The 20,370-nt window shown below is 41.7% G+C and overlaps 1 protein-coding gene across 2 annotated transcripts in view; it reads left to right on the top strand.

Moving 5' to 3' along the window:
- Window positions 1-20,370, top strand: part of DAB1 (DAB adaptor protein 1) — a gene marked incomplete at both ends in the record, with an annotated part of 184,670 nt that overhangs the window by 70,692 nt on the left and 93,608 nt on the right. For both annotated transcript variants that reach the window (XM_083360534.1, XM_083360533.1), the window contains 2 exons: window positions 1,248-1,387; window positions 17,245-17,343. In XM_083360534.1, coding sequence (XP_083216660.1) covers window positions 1,248-1,387; window positions 17,245-17,343 — 239 coding nt within the window. The remainder of the gene's footprint in view (window positions 1-1,247; window positions 1,388-17,244; window positions 17,344-20,370) is intronic.

Raw genomic sequence — 20,370 nt, 5'->3', positions numbered from 1 at the left:
TTCTAATTGCATGGCCTAACAGTCTCAATGTGGAGGTCAATTTACCTACATTTCCATTGTTTGGGTAACAGAATTGTCTAATTTCAAGATATTTTCCTTTGATATTGTGAAATCTAATTAGCTGGGGTACAGCTAAGTGATTTGGATCCTAACAGTGTTTTCTGCTACCATCTTTTAGAAAGATCTCAGTTACTTCCTCTATCACTATCCCATATTTTGTGATTTGTGTCAGTTTTTAGCTCTATATCTGACATTTTGTATTCACTCAAAATATGGTACTCCCATGTGGTCACATAAATACTTTGGAGTGTATTCCCTCCCCCACCCGTATCTGACAAATTCACTTGAAAAAAAACACAAAAATGTTATGTAAAAATATACAAACCTTATCTATTACCCTGGCATTTCTAGTTTTCTTCCAATTCAACCATTAACAAGGTTCTTCCTTGCTTTTCTTCCAAAACACAAAAGGATACTACAGTACAATGGTAAAACAAGAAATTATATTCATATGCAAGCTTCATCAGATCTGATGTAAATATGAAAAGGACTTTATAAAAACATACTTACTTGCTGCTTTAAAAACTTGCACATGTAGGAACCAACTAAAGAGGAGTTAAGAATAGTCTGCACCTTGAAAACAAAGCATTTTAGCATGTCAGTGAAGAAGCCTGGCTGAAAACCAAAAAAGTAGCAGTATGTGATTTAAATAACAGTATTGGAAATTTAAGTGCCACAAAGATCTAACAATTCCAAATCACATATTTTAATTAACATTTAGACTGTCTTATTATCAAACAAGGATTATATATAATAATTTAGTCTAAAATAAAAAAAGTATTTTTCATGATTTGATATACTTATGACTTGTTTATTTTATGATGTGAATTTTGGCCAGTAACTAAGGCAGTTCTAGAATCATTAACAGATCTTATATAATTAAAGAGAAAAGACGCATGCTTTGATATTATGTCTTTCCCCATATGTATTCATTCAGAAATAAGTAATCAGTTTAAAACTGTAAGTGCCTTTTTTAGTTTCATTGAGAAATATGGCACTCTATTAATTGTTTTACTATTCCCCTTCTTCCATTTGCTGTGGCCAAAACAAAACTGAGCTGAAGCATGACAGATGGAAGTGATGCTTATGGATGCAATGTATCTTTATAATAAACATGATTATAAGTATTTAACTTTTGATATTTTTATACAGCTGTGTGGGTTACAAGCTTATATCTCTCTTTTCAGGTCAGGATCGCAGTGAAGCAACTTTAATAAAGAGGTTTAAAGGCGACGGTGTTCGATACAAAGCAAAACTCATTGGTATAGATGAAGTCTCTGCAGCGCGAGGTGACAAGTTATGTCAAGATTCCATGATGAAATTAAAGGTGCTACAAAAATATTTAAATACTTATTTTCAATGCTAATTATAATGTTTATATAAAATTATGTATGTAATTGTGTGTGTGTGTGTGTGCGCACGCATGCACGAACACACGCATGTATGCGTAATTCTAATTTATATGAAAGGGACGCGGTGGCTCAGTGGGTTAGGACGCTGATCTTGTCGATCAGAAGGTCGGCAGTTTGGCGGGTCGAATCCCGAGTGCCGCATAACAGAGTGAGCGCCTGTTACTCGTCCCAGCTTCTGCCAACCTAGCAGTTCGAAAGCACGTAAAAATGCAAGTAGAAAAATAGGGACCACTACGGTGGGAAGGTAACAGCGTTCCGTGTGCCTTTGGTGTCTAGTCATGCTGGCCACATGACCACGGAGATGTCCTCGGACAAGCGCTGCCTCTTCGGCTTTGAAACGGAGATGAGCACCGGCCCCTAGAGTCGGAACGACTAGCACGCATGTGCGGGGGAACCTTTACCTTTACCTTAATTTATATGAGTTAACTTAGAAGCCCTTGAAATAAGGCTGTAAATCGTTTTGGACAAGGTCTTGAAGAGAGTGATAAACTTTTTAACTTTGAACAGTTTCTTTACAATGCAGCTTCAAATCTTGAAACAACATTGGAATGCTTTGTATGTTTAGCGAAGGATCTCTTTTTGGACATAAATTGGAGAAGATCCAATTTGATTTGGCAGTTTTGATACCATCAAACATGGCACCCTGCTGTACAGCTAAAATTCTACCATTTAGCTGTAGGAAGATGTGATATAAATTGATTCCACGCAATTTGTGTTTTGGAGTGTACAATCTTTTGTATTAGCCCATCGTGTATTTTACAGTTTCTCTGAAGCTGCTAGGTGACATCCTTCTCAGTCAGGTAACAACATTCAGCTGTGATACTCATATCTTGATATAATCACAGATGGGATGATGACCCTAAATGGAGATGGATTGCTGAGCAGATTATTCTTAAACTCAAAATTATGTGTGTGCACTTATTACAGCTATCTCTTTCCGTGACCCTGATTAGTGTTAATAATAAACAGATGTTTAACCTGATTGAGGTGAAGTTATACTTTGTCAAACTATTTCTGACACTTGAGGTTCAAACCTTTGTAGCCTTGTTGCTAAGAATGTCACCTAATATCTTCCCTTGGTTCATTGCCTATAATCATTCCTTATAGAGAAGATTAGACAACAGTACATCGTGCTCCCAATACAAATAATATAGAAGTAGTCCTCACTTAACAATTATTTGTTTAACAATCCTTTGAAGATATGAGGAAGCTGAACAAGTTATGTTATGGCTGTTGCAGTGAGTGTGCGCGCGCACACACACACACACACACACACACACACACACACGGTCCCTTGATCAAAATTCAGGTGTGCGGCCTCACAAAGGGCTAGCAGCTGCTTTATTTTGTCAGCAGCAGCAGTAGTAAGAAGATGGTGATAGTTAACTAAACCTTCTGGAGATGGTACAGCATGTGTGGTGGTAGAGTGCAGGACAACCAAAAGAACAGAAATGAGTGTAAATAGGGAAAATTGAAGCTGAGGCAAAGAAGACAGGGCAGGAGAATTGTGAAATCATTGCCTAACAATGGTGCAGTCCTGCAACAGAACTGCCTTTGCTGTGTGATCACGCAATATTTTGCCTAATGACCATTTCACTTGACAGTAGAAATTCTAGTCTCAATTAGAATCATTCAATGATGACTACTTTTATTGTATTATGTGTAGGATATAGATGGTGTAACTGGAGTATTATTAAATATGATTATAGCATTCTTATGGCTTGATTTTGCAATATTTGTGTAAAGGCTGTATCTTTGCCTGAAAATTGGAAGAATGCCATTATTCTTCTTCTACACAGACATAAAGGTAGCAGGAGTAAATGCCCAAGCTATAAGATTTGGCAGAAATCTGATTAGAAGGATAAGTGAGGAAGTAATGAATAAATATGGGGAGTGGTATGCAGCTTTATGCTAGGCAGCATATAGACCAACTTATTGTTCTTTCAGCACATCATTGAGAAATACATAAATTTGAGTCAAAATGTTATTGTGAATTTGTTGATTTATGGAATTAATATGATAAGGTCAGTGGGTTTGAATAGTGGAATGATGTGTGCAAATGCAGTTATTCATTGTTCAGTAAATATAATAACAGTAGTATATGATGGAAATGAAGTTTGAGCATAGATAGAATGCTTAATAAAACTTCAACATTGAGCAAGAAGTATCATAAGAAAATGTTATTTTTTTCATTGCTTAATATATTTATGGGTAAAGGTATGAAGAATGTTTGTGGAGATGTTGTGGTTTGGCACATAATATGCATGTACATATTCCTGACTAAGAAGCCAGGTTAAGCAAAGATAGATACATTTTATATTGCAAAGAGAAGTATGGATCTGTAAATAAAATGCATTTACTTAATCTATATACATGGCTTCCCATCATGCAGATGCAATTATGGATAGCTACAACATTTAAAAATTATCTGAAAGTGAAATAACAAAAGCAAATACAAACAATATATTCGGCAGTTGAGAACACCAGGAACCAACCCACCTAGCTTCATCTAACTTTCCAACTCATGTAATAGGGAGAATAGTCAGGTCTTAATAGCTTTCTGAAAGGCTCCAAGCTAACCTAATGTTAGGCAATGCCTAATGTTGGATGATGTGGCATTCCAGAAGGCAAGCAGTATGACAGAAAAAAAGTTACACAAGATAGATATTCCTTAATTGGTGGGACCCAGAACATGCCCTTCCTGCCAGATCTAACAGGATGAGTGGAGACAATGGGAGAAAAGCAATCCCTCAAATATGCCATGACGAGCTTTATAGGACACAACCAGTATCTTGAATTGCACCAAAAACCTATTAGCAGGCAGTGTAGGTGCAGCATGGGCATATCTACTGTAAATGCAACCATAATCTTCTCCCATCACATTCTGCACCAATTGCAGCTTTTGGATGTTCTTCAATTGTATACAAGTAATGTGTCATGGAAGGTATTAATCTAGAAAATAGGAGACTGTGAGTTTTTGTTGTCCCTAAGGTATGTGATCAGCTGGGTTATTTAAACCAGGGCTTTTCAACCTTTTCACCGACTGTAACACTTTTAGGATATAACAATATTTGAGTACCACCTAGCAAGGTGTCAAAAACTTGATGACCCAAAAAAAGGAAAAAAGTGATAAAGTACAGGTAGTCCTCGACTTACAACAATTTGCTTAGTGACTGCAAAATTACAATGGCACTGGAGTGACTTATGATCATTTTTCACAATGGCACTGAAGTGACTTATGACCATTTGAAACAATTTCACTTATGACTGTTGCAGCATCCCCAGGATCATGTGAATTATATTTGGATGCTTGGCAACTGATTCATATTTATGATGGTCACAGTGTCCCAGGGTCATGTGATCCACTTTTACAACCTTTGGACAAGCAAAATCAATGGCAGGGCTATTGGTGGCCAAATGCTAAGGTGGGACTTCCTTCTGACCTTCCCTCCCTTTCATTCCAATCTCCCTCCTTCCTCTCTTCCTTCCTGTTTCTCTCCCTCGCTCCTTCCCTGCCTCCCTCCTTCTCATTCCCATCTCCTACCTTCTGAAGGAAAAATTTGGAAAAAAAACCATATTTTCTCTATTCCATATATTTATCAAACAAGGAAAAGCCTTCAGAGACAGAAAAAACAAGCCGCTGAGGGAACTAGCTTAAAAAGGCGCATTCCCCTTTAAGAATTAGCTACTGGGTAGAAAGGAAAGTTAAGGATCTGGCAGCCAGCACTTAAGAAAAAACAAACAAACTAACTAATGTAGCAAGTACTGGCTGCTGGCTAAGGCAGCCTCCCCTAATGACTCCATTCATAAGTAAAGGAATGCTACAGGCAAAATCCATTCAGGACAAAAATACTTCAAAATCCCTTGAAGTAAAGCCTACAACTAACAATAGCAGAATAACAGAATTAGAACCATTAAGCCCTCACCCCAAAATCCAACATAAGACATAAGCCATTTGCCACAATAGAAATTGCCAAACACTCCTTAAGAACATAAAGTCCACATTGCACAAATCCCAGAACTTCAAAGTCACAAAATCACGTAAGAATCTTTCCACTCTTCTGGTTTGTTGTTCAGCTGATCCAGAACTGAACAGCTGAAACGGCACTTTGCTTCTGGCAATAAACATCTGGAGCATCTGGAGCAGCCGGCTTTTTCTCACCTATTTCAAACGGCAGCGCTTCATTTTTTTTCTTTTCTCTTAAAGGTAAAGCAAGCCCCCAGCTTTTTCTTCCAACACTTCCTTCCTTTCCATTTTCCTCCCTCTCTCCTGCTCTCTACCTCCCTCTTTCTCATTGCCATCTCCTTCCTTTCTTCCTCCTTCCGTGCCTCACCTCCAGCCAATGCTGTCTTTCTTCATTCCTCATGGAGGGCGACCCCTCCCTCACTGCATTTCTTGCCTGTTTGTCATTACCACCTGTGTGTGTGCCCGGCACGGATGGCTGCCACAGAAGTTGTAGATCGGCTCCCAGCCAGCCTGTTTGATCTCCTCTCATGCCCCCCTCCTTCTTTTCCTTTTGGTGCAGCTCCAGTTGACTCCTCTTCCCAAGGCTGTGTCTTTTTTTTTCTCTCCCTGTCCCACCCAAACTACCTCCTTTTATAGCCTCTCCTGTCTACGCCCCTCTCCTCCTCCTTTCTCTTCTGGGTGAGCCGGAAGTGCCAATCCTGGGGTTTTTGCTTTGCCCCAGCTGCCCTACAGTTCCTGAGGACTCTCTCTCATGGCAAGTCCTGCGCTGTGACACTTTGGCTCATTCCCTTCCCCTCTACCCTTGGCAGGGCTGGGCAGGGCCGCATGCCACCTGCCTGGTGCCAATGTACCACCAGTTGAAAAGCCCTGATTTAGACTAGTCATTCTCTGCCTAGGAAGATGATACTGGTAAGTCACTTCTGTAAATGTTGGCAAGAAAATGTTTCCCATTAATCACCAGGAGTCAGCGTTGATCCAGTGGACCATAACTACAGAAATGCTCATCTCATTCATTCCATTGACCTTCCTAACAATTGATTTAGGAGGACGTTGGCTATCATTTTCCTTTTACTAGAGATACATAAGAGAAATGTGTGTGAGAGAGAAAGAGAATGTGTGAGTATGATGATATAAATTTGTGAAATACCTAACTAGACCAGTTGTATTTTAACATATAAATATGTCATGAACTACTATTTTTTTAAAGAAAATATTTTTTTAAAAAAATCATCTTGTCAGATTCTGTTACCAAAGGCCATAAGTCAAAAACAGATCATGCCAAACAAATCTTACTTCATTCTTTGACAAAATGACTAAATTGGTGGACCAGCGAAATGCTGTGGACATAGTATACTTAGATTTCAGTAAGGCATTTGACAAAGTAGATCACAACCTACTTCTTTGTAAGCTAAAAAAAAATGTGGGATATACAGCATCACCACCAGATAGGTTTGTATCTGGCTGATAAGTCATATTCAGTGTGTAGTCCTTAATGGAACTACATCTACATGTAAGGAAGGAAGCAGTGGGGTACCCTGAGGTTCCGTTTTAGGCCCAGTGCTTTCAAGATCTTCATAAATGATTTATTTATTTTATTTTATTTATTTTATTTTATTTAGATTTATATATTGCCCCTCTCCAAGGATTCGGGGCGGTGTACAGGGCAATTAAAATGCTATAAACAACACACAGTGTATAAAAATTAAAATAAGATTAAATCAAACTAGCCCTAAACAATAAATACATTCTAAAATTTAAAGTTTTTAAAATTTAAACTCTAAAACCCCAATTCCTCAGTCCAGGCCGGCCTGTTCAACCAACCAAGTCTTCAGGTCGCGGCGAAATGAGCGAAGGTCGGGAGCCATCCGGAGCTCAACTGGAAGCTGATTCCAGAGGGCAGGCGCACCCACAGACAATGCTCTCCCCCTGGGAGCCGCCAGTCGACATTCCCTGACCGACGGCACCCTGAGGAGGCCCTCTCTGTGGGAGCGCACAGGGCGATGGGAAGTTAACGCCGGCAAGAGGTGCTCCCGTAAATAACCCAGACCCATGCCATTTAGGGCTTTATAGATCATCACCAGCACCTTGAATCTCACTCGGAAGACAACTGGAAGCCAATGCAGCTCACGGAGCAGAGGTGTTACATGGGAGTAACGGGAGACCCCCATCACAACTTGCGCGGCTGCATTCTGCACCAGCTGGAGCCTCTGAGTGGTATTCAAGGGCAGCCCCATGTAGAGAGCGTTGCAGTAGTCTATCCGAGAGGTCACGAGCGCATGAGTGACTGTGTGCAGGGCATCCCGGTCCAAATAGGGCCGCAACTGGCGCACCAGGCGAACCTGGGCAAAAGCCCCCATAGTCACAGCTCCTATATGATCTTCAAAATTGAGCTGTGAATCAAGGAGTACACCCAAGTTGCAAGCCCTATCTATGGGGGGTAACACCTCACCCCCTATAGATAAAGATGGAATAGAATGGACAACCCGAGATGCCAGTACACACAGCCACTCAGTCTTGTCGGGATTTAGACGAAGCCTGTTCCTCCCCATCCAGACCCTCACCGCCTCCAGGCAACGAGACATCACGGAGAGGGCATCACTGAGTTGATCTGGGGTGGAAATAAAAAGCTGGGTATCATCAGCATACTGATGATACCCCACCCCAAAACCACGAATAATCTCGCCCAACAGCTTCATATAGATGTTGAACAGGAGAGGCGAGAGGACCGACCCCTGAGGAACTCCACAAACGAGAGGCCTCGAGGCCGACCTCTGTCCCCCTGTCAACACCGATTGCGAACAACCAAGAAGGTAGGAGGAGAACCACTGTAAGACAGTGCCACCCACTCCCAAACCCCTGAGGCGCCGCAGTAAGATACCATAGTCGATGGTATCAAAAGCCACTGAGAGGTCTAATAGGACTAGGACAGAGGAGCAACCCCTGTCCTGAGCTCGCCAGAGATCATTCACCAGTGTGACCAATGCCATACCCGGGCCTAAAGCCCGATTGGTAGGGGTCCAGATAATCCGCTTCCTCCAGGAACAGAGGAAGCTGATGAGCCACCACACTCTCAACAACCTTCACTAAAAAGCGAAGGTTGGAGACCGGACGATAGTTATTTAAAATAGCCGGGTCCAGGGCAGACTTCTTGAGGAGGGGCCTCACCACTGCCACCTTCAAGGCAGCGGGGAAGCTGCCCTCTCTCAAAGAAGCAGTTATTACTGCCTGGAGCCAGCCTCGTGTCCCCTCCCGTGCTGCATAAACCAGCCAGGAGGGGCACGGGTCCAGTAAACAAGTGGTGGAACTCAGCCTCCCCATGATCCTGTCCACTTCTTCTGGAGTCACAGGATCGAATTCTTCCCAAATAATATTCCCAAGACCGCTCGATTCCCCATCGTCAGACTCTGCCCAGTCGGAGTCCAATCCGGCCCGAATCTGAGCAATTTTATCCGCCAGATATTGACTAAATTCCTCGGCACGACCCTGCAGGGGCTCCTCCCTCACCTCCTGGTTCAGGAGGGAGCGAGTCACCCCAAACAGGGCAGCCAGGCGATTAGACTTCGCTGCCTACATCGCTGCGAGATAAGACCTCGTGAAGGTTCTTAGTCGCAATCGATCAGACTCAGACCGGCTGGACCTCCAACAGCTCTCTAGGCTCTGTCTCTGATGCTTCATCTCCCGAAGCTCCATGGAGAACCATGGTGCCCGCCGGGATCTGTGCCGGGTCAGGGGCCGCATGGGAACAACACGGTCGAGTGCGTCCGTGGCCGCCCTTTCCCAGGCTTCCACTAAGGCATCGACCGGGCTGTGAGCGAAGATGGCAGGCACAGATCCAAGCGCCTCCTGGAAACGTTCAGGGTCCATTAGGCGCCTGGGACGGAACCACCTGGTCGGTTCCATAACCCCGCGTCAGGGGGGGCGAAGCAGAAGGCCAGCGCAGGAGGTGATGATCGGTCCATGACAGGGGGGTAATAACTGGAGATCCCCCTCCCAGATCATCAAGCCACCGTCCAGATAGAAAAATAAGATTGAGTGTGTGACCCCCCCCCATGAGTCGGGCCCTGAATTACCTGGGTCAGGTCCATGGCCATCATGGAGGTCATGAACTCCCAAGCCAACCCCAACGAACCTCCCAGGGATGGCTGGTTAAAGTCCCCCAGAACCATAAGTCTGGGGAACTCAACCGCCTACCCAGAGAGGGTGTTGAGGAGCTTGGGCAGGGCTGCTACTACACAGGTAGGCGAACGGTACGCCAGCAACAAGCCCAACTGAACCCCAGGGACAAGTCTCAGAAGGAGCGACTCACACCCGACTATCTGAGTAACAGTAGCCTCCCGCGGACACTGTGTCCCTTACAACCACCGCAACACCCCCACCCCTTCCCTGAGCCCGAGGCTGGTGAAGCACACGGAAACCTGGTGGGCAAAAGTTCAGTCAGAGGGACACCTCCCTCTGGGCCCAGCCAGGACTCAGTAATGCAAGCCAGATCGGCATGCTCCTCCTCAACCAGCTCACGGATAAGGGGAGCCTTATTGTACCAATCTGGCATTAAGGTACACAAGCCTGAGCTCAGGTGCCTGCTCATCCCCATACGGGGTAAGACCGGGGGGTCGGAGTGCGCCACCTCTTGAAGATAGCGGGGGTGTGCTCCCGAGTGTTGATGCGGCCCCCCGTACAACCACCTGTTGCCATTCCCAATCGTCGTGGAGATCCGCAACCCCACCCCTCCTTCCAGAGACCCGGAGGCGTCCAACCCAAGCCCAGTCCCATCGCGACCTGTCACAAGCCTGGACTGAAATTTGGTTGGTGGAAGCCCCCCAGATTCCAACCCAAACCGCAACCCAACCCTCCCCCTTAACCCCTTAAAAATTTAGCTAAAAACAGATCAGGGGTCTCTTCTTAACAATAAACTGGAGACCCCAATCCATACCTAGCAATCTCTCAGGGTCCCAACAATTGGGTCCGTCATCAAGAGGAGAGGTAGAAAAGAAGGCGGGACGCACCCAGGAGGGGGGAGCACCCCTGAGGGTGTATAAGTCCATGCCGGAATAATGTAAGCGTGCCATAAATGGCCATGTGAGTTTGGGAAATGGCAGTCAGATGTTGAAAAAAGATGATATCAAATCAAATCAGAAGGAATATATGAGTCCAAAACCACCAATCCAGCACCGACTCTCACTTGCGCTGGGTACCCCAGAACCAGTCAGCAGTCGTTCTCTCACCCCGACCTCACGGATCTCTCACATCTGGAAAGGTTGTAGATGGAGAAGAAACTGAGCCGCCCTCTCACAGCGACTCTTCACCCCGGGTCCTCCTGAGTCTTTGGGGGACAAGAGAAACAGCATGCAAGAGTCCAACTCCATATAGGTGATAAGCCCAGCCCAACTTGAAAGCCATAACTCCAGGCCATGATTGAAAGGCTGTTGCTAGGCAGGCAGCCAATGCACCACCCAGCCAGTCAAGAACCTGGAAAGCAGCCCAAGCTGCCTCGGATCTCTTAAAGGCAGCAGATCTTAATTAATAGCACTGGACCAGCACCATCCTGATCTTCTCCTCGATGGTCTCCAATGGCTGCTTTAACAAATGGGGAGTAAATAGCGGCAGGTAGTAAATAGGAGCAAGCGAGGAGTAGATAGGAGTATTCCATTGATGTTCCACAGGCCCCAAACCAAAATGGTCTCTGTCGCCTGGTAGTCCGCAGCAAGAAACGTTGTGGAAGGGCCGCCATGCAGGATTCTGCGCTGGGCAACCCACAGCATTACCCACACCGCGGCTCCTCCGGCAGCCTTCACCCATGCCGCAGTTCCTCCAGTTGTTCCGGTCATTCGGGGCCATGGCTCTATCTGCCCCAAAAACCAGCTGACTGGGGCGTTTTCAAGCCAAGGCTCCTCCGGCAGCATTCGCTCTTGCCGCAGTTCCTCCAGCTTCTCCTCCAGCTTCTCCAGCCATTCCAAGCGTTCCAGGCTGGAGCATTCACTCCCATCGCAGTTCCTACAGCCATTACAAGCTGTTTCTGATCGATTCAAGCCGCGGCTCTATCCGCCCCGAAAAACAGCTTATCGGGCGTTTCAAGCCGCGGCGTTTCAAACGGAGCCAGAGCCATGATCTCCAAGCAAGACCTACAGTCACCTCTCACCGATATGGAGGGCACCGACACCCCAAGAAGCAGGGATGGCAAAGCAGTCTGATCACCCAGCCCTAACATGGAGGCATTATGCACTCCCAAGGGTGCCCTCCAAGACCACCAATCCACGCCAAACTCACGGAGCTCACAGAGCTCAGCTCGACACATCCGCCATCTTAGAAAGCTTAATTATTAGAAAGCTTAATTTAGATTAGAGAATGGAAGGAGAACGCATCAATTTTTCAGTCTACATGAAACTGGCAGGAGTAACCAACACCCCAGAAGATAGGCTCAAGATCCAGATGGATGTCGACAGACTTGAACACTGGGCCCTATCTAACAAAATGAAATTCAATGTAGAGAAAAGTAAGATTTTACACATAGGCAAGAAAAACCAAATGTACAGGTAGAGATTATGTGAAACCTGGTTCAATAGCAGTAACTGTGAGAAAGATCTTGGAGTCTTAAATCACTTAAATATGAGCCAGTAGTATGGACCAGCAGCTAAAAAAGCCAATACAAATCTAGGTTGCATTTACAGAGGGACAGAATCAAGATCACATGAAGTAATTAGTACTGCTCTATAAAGCCTTAGTAAGACCAATTTTTCCCCCCACAGGACAGCTATTTCTCTAGAATGGTATAGAGTCTCCTGTTTGAGCAGGGGGGGGTTGGACTAGAAGACCTCCTAGGTCCCCTTCAACTCTGTTATTCTGTAGTTCTGTAGGCCTGACACCAACATTTTGTGTCACATTTTAGCCAACTGGATTAATTTGAGACGCTCACGGACTTGAATTAGAAGTCAACAGTTCCTTCCATTGTCTCTTCTGAAGTAATCAGCATTTATGGCATGCTGCCGATGATTCAGGAAGTAGTAAACAGCCATCAATATTAGTAGCTATTGAAGACTGATTCTCCAATACTTTTTTTAAAAAGCATTCAAATTGGCTGCTATTACTGCAGCAGCTGGCTGTGAATTCCCTAGTTTAACTGTGTTGCGTGAGAAAGTATTTTCTTATGTGAAATGACCTTGAATTGAAACCCTGTAAAAGCAGGAGAGAACTATCTATCCCTGCCTTATTTTTATATGTCTCCATATAGATGTGAATAAAAATGTTATAAATCATATGAATGTAATAGATTTAGTGGGTCATTCTGTTCCAAAGATTTTTTTTAAAAGGATGAGGAGAATATGTTGTAGGAAATATACGTTTTGTTGTTGCCTTGAGTTTAAGGTAACCTATGAATGACGGGCTCTCCCAGAGATACATGCAGAGTTAAGTCAGTGAGTAAGCAGTACTAGGCAATTAAAGAGCTTACTTTAAATGAAGGGCTGAGATTAGTCATTGGAAAGCACATGCACCATAGTCTGACAAAGTTGTTTACCTCAGTGGATAAAATGAAATGTTGATGAATTAAAATAAAGCACACAAAATATGGACCCTGTACTTTTCATATTCATATTACAAAGGATTACTGCATTGAGAAATTACTCTAAGAATCTGTTTCCATGGTACCAATGTAATAAGAAATACCCATACAAAGACCCAAAGTATTGAATCTAATTTGAGAAACATAAATAATGAGAGCCCAATTGGAAGAAAAATATGCTAACAGTTCAGTATATATTCCCATATTTTATAGTAGAAACCTACAATTGTCTTGCCCTTTTCAAGCCTGTTCTTATTCATGCCTATTCTACTCCTTCTGTCAGATTTTTACTTTTTACTATTTTACTATTTACTTTTCTTCTTCAATTTTGCTATCCACTTAGATTTGTCTACTTTCCATATTTACTTTTTATTTATAGCTATTCTACTATAAGCTTGTGTTAGGTTCAGTTAGAGCCAATTTGTCAAGCATCATAAGCCACAAACATTTGGTTAAGAATTATCGCCCAGTCCATCAACAAATTGTCAGGATCATGACCTGTATAGTAAACTAGACAACTAGTGCCACATTGCATCATCATTTCAAGAGATATTTCCGTACTTAAACAGAGAAACAAAATGACCACAAGGGGGCAAAAAAGCAATGGGAGCTGGAGCAACCTCTGACTTCCCACCAGCTTCCCCACTGAGTTTCCTTTTGGGCCTCTGGCAGAGAGATACAAATCTTTCTTTCCTCCTTTGTGGGAAGGTGGCAGTGGGAATTAAAAATCTTCCTCTGTCCCTCCCTTTGTTGCTTCCTTCCATCAAGATCTTCTGTGGCAAGATCTTCTGAACACAGCAACAGGCAGTAGGATTCAAACAGCCACAATGTCCCCAAATTTCATTCTCTCAGGAATTGTGGGTCCAAGATTTTGGACACGTTCTTTAAGTTATCCCATTTGAGGTACCTTGGTTTAAATATTGTTGCCCTATGATACACTATTTTGCCCAGTTAAAGGTAATGACATCAGAAGTTTTAGTAATATATAACGAATGGTTATAAAGATTGATTCTATCCATCTATGTTATAAATGAGAACTTTATGAGAAAGAATAGTGTATAAAGGGATTCCTATTGCATTCAAGTGTTTTATAGGCATAATCAATCTGGTCACTGGCATGTCTTTTTTCCAGTATTGCCTTCAGCTTTTTCTATACTCCTTTCTTCTTCTTTGCCTTCTAATCTTAATTACTCATTGCACCACTATCCTTAGATTTGACTTCTGGAGACTTCTGGTTGTGAGTCGTAATTCATTACATATTACTAGATGGGATGGGATGGGATGGGACAGGACGGAGGGAGTGCATTCCAGAGTAGCAAGAGACAGCACTATATGGGAGAAAAAAGGTCAAGATTGCTTCTCCCTTAATAGTTTCCAGAGTGTATATTTTATGGTGTAAGGAATCTGCTTTAGTTTGGCAAGAATTTTGTCTGTAGGTGAGAAACAATAAAAGAAACTGCTTAGAAGAATCTCATTGTAACTTTCTTGGTTTCGAGTCTGATGTTAACCATGCCCATCTTTTTTTTCTCCTTCTGGTAAATACATCCCCTATCCCAAAAGGAATGCTATCCACACTGATAAAAATACTATGTATTCGCCAATTCCAAACCTAGTCAACCTAGACTGGCCAACTTCAGCTAAAATCAACCTGAAAATTATTATGTATTGGAAGTTATTATATAGACTCACTGTTACAAAATGGGCAGCCATATACATCAACTACACAAACAAACATGTCTCTGTATATACAGTAATATATATTAGGGCTCAGGAAATACTGTAATAATCATGCTCAACAGAATAGAGAAGCATGTATGGAACACTGCTCTTTGAAAATGAGAATGCCTTTTCCAGACTTACCTGTCTGTTTGTAAGGGAGAAAGGTAATAATACATACACACATGCAGCAGCCTTATGAGCCTGGAAAAAAATTGCCTGCACTGTAGATTTGAAAGTAATGTGTTTCCCGCCTATACCAACTCTTTAAATGATTTCTGCAGCCTCGTTTGCTAAAACTTGTAATCCAAAAAAGAGAAGAATTGGCACAATTGGCACAGAACAATAATACTGAATTCAATAAATAATTAATTATTGTTTAAAATTAATTGAAATAATAGTAAAATTCATGGTTGTTTACGTATACTAATCATTTCCTCCCCTACACAAACATATACACACAGACTCAAAGAAATAATAATAATAATAATAATAATAATAATAATAATAATAATAATAATAATAATAATAAAGTTAGAAGGGACCTTAGAGGTCATCTAGTCCAACCCCCTGCTCAGGCAGGAACCCCTATACCATTTTGGACAAATGGCTGTCCAGTCTCTTCTTAAAAACTTCCAGTGTTGGAGCATTCACCACTTCTGGAGGCAGGTTGTTCCACTGGTTAATTGTTCTAACTGTCAGGAAGCTTCTCCTTAGTTCTAAGTTGCTTCTCTCCTTGATTAGTTTCCATCCATTGCTTCTTGTCCTGCCTTTGGGCGCTTTGGAGAATAGCTTGAGTCCCTCCTCTTTGTGGCAGCCCCTGAGATATTAGAACACTGCTATCATGTCCCCCCTCATCCTTCTCTTCATTAAACTAGACATACACAATTCCAGCAGCCGTTCCTTATACGTTTTAGTCTCCAGTCCCCTAATCATCTTTGTTGTTCTACTCTGTACTCTTTCTAGAGTCTCAACATCTTTTTTACATCGTGGTGACCAAAACTGGATGCAGTATTCTAATGCCTTACCAAGGCATTCATGATCTTGATTCTATTCCTCTGTTAATGCAGCCTACCACTGTGTTGGCTTTTTTGGCAGCTGCAGCACATTGCTGGCTCATATTTAAGTCCACTAGGACTCCGAGATCCCTCTCACAGTTACTAGTATTGAGCAAGGTACACCCTATACTATACCTGTACATTTGGTTTTTCTTGCCTAAATATAGAACCTTACTTTTTTCACCATTGAATTTCATTTTGTTAGATAGCGCCCAGTGTTCAAGTCTGTCCAGATCCTCCTGTATCTTAAGCCTGTCTTCTGGAGTGTTGGCTATTCCTGCCAGCTTGGTTTCGTCTGCAAATTTGATGAGTTCCCCATTTATCCCTTCGTCCAAATCGTTGATGAAGATGTTGAAGAGCATTGGGCCCAGAACAGAGCCCTGGGGCACCCCACTACATACAGATATGTTCCATAGAACTAATTAGGTATATTATAGAGACTAAGGAGCTGTATAGAAAAGGTTTATCATGTATTCTCATCATCTCATAGGCATGAGAACTGGGTGACATTGGGCCAGTCACTCTTTCTCAGCCTAGTTTACTTTATATGATTGTTTTTGTGAGAAAAAGAAGTGGAAGCATTTATGTAATAGGCACTTTGAGATGCATAAAATAGGATATTATGATTATTGTTGTTATTTCCTTCCAACATAGAGGACCAAAAAGCACGGACGGATGGCTGGCTGGATAGCTGGATAGATAGATGGATGGATGGATGGGGAGAGAGAGAGAATAGTGTATGTTGGAGGGACAACTACTGTAAGAGAAGGAAAAAGATATGGAAAGAAAGAAGTGTATAAAGATTAGGGGAGGACAAAAGATTAGCAAATGAAAGGGTGAAGTTGAAAAGCTTATTAAGCATTACAAAATGTGTTAAACAACTGTATCAATGGCTAATCTTTGGAAATATCTGTTTCAACAAATATGTCCCCAGTCTTCCTTTCTTTTAACAGCATTTTTTTTGTTGTCAGAAAATGTCAAACAACTATTTTCACATTTCACAGATTTATATAAGTGTGTAAAGGATTTCCTCTATGAGTAGATAGGATAATCTGCTTGGAAGCAGTGTTATCCCCCTAATTTAGTGAATAGTGGGATAATATTTATTGCAAAAAAAGAGAAGCAATAGAAATTAATTACAGCTTCCTAACTTAGACCATTAATTACATAATTTTGATATGTCAAAATAATCAGAACATCCTGGATTCATATGGTATGCATTCACTCAGCTCTTTTTGCAGCTTCATTCCACTTCCATAAACTGGAAGATTTTGAAACAAACCTATACACTGAAATCAGTGTTCAGTGTGCATAATAAATATGCATATTGCATAGTACAATTTTATTCACATAAATAAAATAAATCCTCCCAAATTTCTAACCTGAAGGCAATGGGAACATTTCCTAATATGAGAACACTCAGAAGAAAAAAAATGAAATTATTTTGAGTGTGAAATACTTATTTTCTTCCAACAGGGAATTGTTGCTGCATCTCGTTCAAAAGGTGAACATAAACAGAAAATATTTCTAACCATCTCCTTTGGAGGAATCAAAATCTTCGATGAGAAGACAGGAGTAAGTGAAATAATGTTAAACAAAAAAAATTATTGATACATTTTGCCCTAAAAGATATTCAAGGAAGGCAATAATATTCCAATTAAATTATACCATGAAATATTTCATAATTTGTACCTATGGATCAAAGTAATGATTTGAATGTATAAAGTTGGAATTTATTGAATTTATTAAGACGGTGATTAACACAGAAGCACAATTTTAGCAATTCTACAGGTAATATCAGGACAGAGATAAAATAAAGCGGCAGAACCTACCTATCCCTCCAAAATAAGTAGTAAAATAATACGTCTCTGGAGATTCTCAGTCATCCAGGTCATGGTCATCCCAAAGATACTTTTTCAAAAGTCAACTGGCCTTTCTTTGTTTTTGCTTGAAGACATTTCGCTTCTCTTCCAAGAAGCTTCTTCCGCTTCCTGAATGAGAAGCAAAACATCTTCAGGCAAAAGCAAAGAAAGTCCAGTTGCCTTTTGAAAAAGGACCTTTGGGATAGTAAAGTAATACATTTTCACAGTATCTGTGTCAAGGGCAAATGTATCATGAAATACATAATTTTGGATTATTTTCCTTAATAAATAAATGATAAGTGTAATGTTTTTTTACAAGTTTGTTTAATTGGATTCTCTTTATCTAGTTCTGTGAAAATGGATCATGTTGTAAGTTATATTTATGCATAAATATTAAAAATTCAAAACGGTTTGCAGACGCTCTACTATGTATTGTCTAGTAAACTATTATCATCATTGACACCAAACAAAGAATACTATTATGGAAGAAACTCAAGTAATAAAACACCTACATCATATTTTTAGCTAGCCTGATTTGAAGTGATCTCATAGAATTATTGGGATGCCTGTAAGGCAGGGGTGTCAAACTCAATTTCATTGAGGGCCGCATCAGCATTGCGGTTGCCCTCGGGGGGGCTGGGTGGGTATGGCCAGGGTGGGCGTGGCCTACTGGGAGGGCGTGGCTAGAGTATGTATGGCCTACTGGGTGAGTGTGGCCAGCTCTACATCGTTCGCATCAAGGGTGCCTATGGGGGCCTAGGCAGGAGTAGGACAGATCTGAGGGTCTCTGGCAGAAGGGGGGTCTCTGGGCCAGGGCCAAGGCAGCGGGGGCTGTTCCCTCACTGTTTCCAGGATGGCTTCATGGGCCGCATGAAACCATTTTGCGCGCCGGATCTGGCCCCCGGGCCTTGTGTTTGACATGTCTGCTGTAAGGGGTAAAACAAGAAATAATTTCAGAAACAGACTGAGAAAATAATCTAGAGGAATTACCACGATACTAATTCAAAGAGATGCATTTCAGACATATTTGAAAACTGAGTTTTCAAATGTAGTTTCCCAGTACAACTAATTCCCAGTTGAGTGTTTAGATTTGTATCCCATAAAGAAAACAAATGGCCTGGTCTTTGCAGGGAAACAAATCATAGTCAATCTCATTTGAACACAAATGATGGAATACTTGACATTTGTACTTCAATATTTTCACTCCATGGAAATACTCCAGTCCATCCTGAAAAGAGGACTCAAATTATATATATATATATATATATATATATGAATACTTATTTCTCCTTCATTTAATATGGCAGGTAAACCTCTTGGCATTTGTTTTATTTTTTAATCAATACTTTGCAAAAAGAAGCTAGACACTTTAGTGCTTTTGTCATGTTCACAATCAAGACTGATTGATATTGAGTGGAATTGGAACAGTTTATCCACCAAAAAATGGAGATGAAAGTTTTTGTCAGAGTTTGCACAATTGAGTTGAGATACACACACACACACACACACAGAGAGAGAGAGAGAGAGAGAGAGAGAGAGAGAGAGAGAGAGAGAGAGAGAGAGAGAGATACATATACATTTACATTGAAGAGGGACTACAAGACGATCATTCGTCACCCTCTTAGGCACACAGCCAACATTTTGCCAGAGCAAATAGATCAAATTTGTGAATGTTATTATAGCATACAGTGGCTTTTCTGATACATAAGTAGTTTTGAGACAGGGAAAGGTTTAATTCTTTCTTCCCATGACATTGTGTGTAGAAAAAAAATAAATCTTTAAAGTCTGCATTTTAAGAAAGTTTTTCGTAGCACAAATAAGTTTTTCCTTGAGATGCAAATAAAGGGAAAGGAGGGTTTTTTTGTTGGACCTGCAATAGAGAGTGGGTCAATAATTTCATTTTCCAAAACTTACAGTGTCTCATTGTAGTCCCCTACTTTTGCAACAAAAAGCACGAGAAATAATCACGACATTCCTACCGTGACTGTTGTATCATTTATCTCTTCATTTGCAGTACTGGAAAAGCCCTGGAAGCTAGATGTTGTGACCCTGAAAAACTAATTCCTCCTTTTAGATGTATAGAGATCAGCTTTATTTATTCATAAATTACAAAAATATGTTCCAGATACGCTAAAATGGCACCTTGCTTTCACTCTTTGATTATCACGTTGCCTTGAGATTAAGTACTAAACCAGTGGCCCTTCCCCCACCTTTTGGGCACCAGGGTCCAGTTCCATGGAGAAAGATTTTTTCACTGACCGGAGGGGATGTGGTTTTGTGTGCTGCCTCATCCCATGGATGGGGCTTTACTTGTTTGCACGGACCAGTTGCTGGCATGCCACAGACTGGTGCCGGTCCATGGACTGGCAGTCTGTACTAAATTATCATTACTACTAATGATATGCTACTATGCCTCTCTTTTTAAGCATCTCTTTGCAAAATCATCAGACTGTATGATTTTTTTCCACATCTGTGTAACTATTACTTTTTCCACTGAAGGCCTTAAATTTTTTTCAGAGCATCATAGTGTTAACTGCATCCTCTTCTAAACAAGAAAAACCTCTGTTGAAGTTATCCATGTTCTTTTCAGTGGCCACGAGAGGAATGTAGAAATCCATATCTAGACATTACTACTATTTTTGGGGTCTGTGCTTTTTGTCTGGTAAACTTTGAAACAAGCCAGTCAGTTGCTATAAGAGAAGTTTCAAAGTTGTCCCTATGCTCACTTTAAAGGGAAAAT

Source organism: Vipera ursinii (assembly GCF_947247035.1).
Source record: "Vipera ursinii genome assembly, chromosome: 3".
Classification (NCBI taxonomy): Eukaryota; Metazoa; Chordata; class Lepidosauria; order Squamata; family Viperidae; genus Vipera; species Vipera ursinii.
This window is presented reverse-complemented; position numbering and strand designations above follow the sequence as displayed.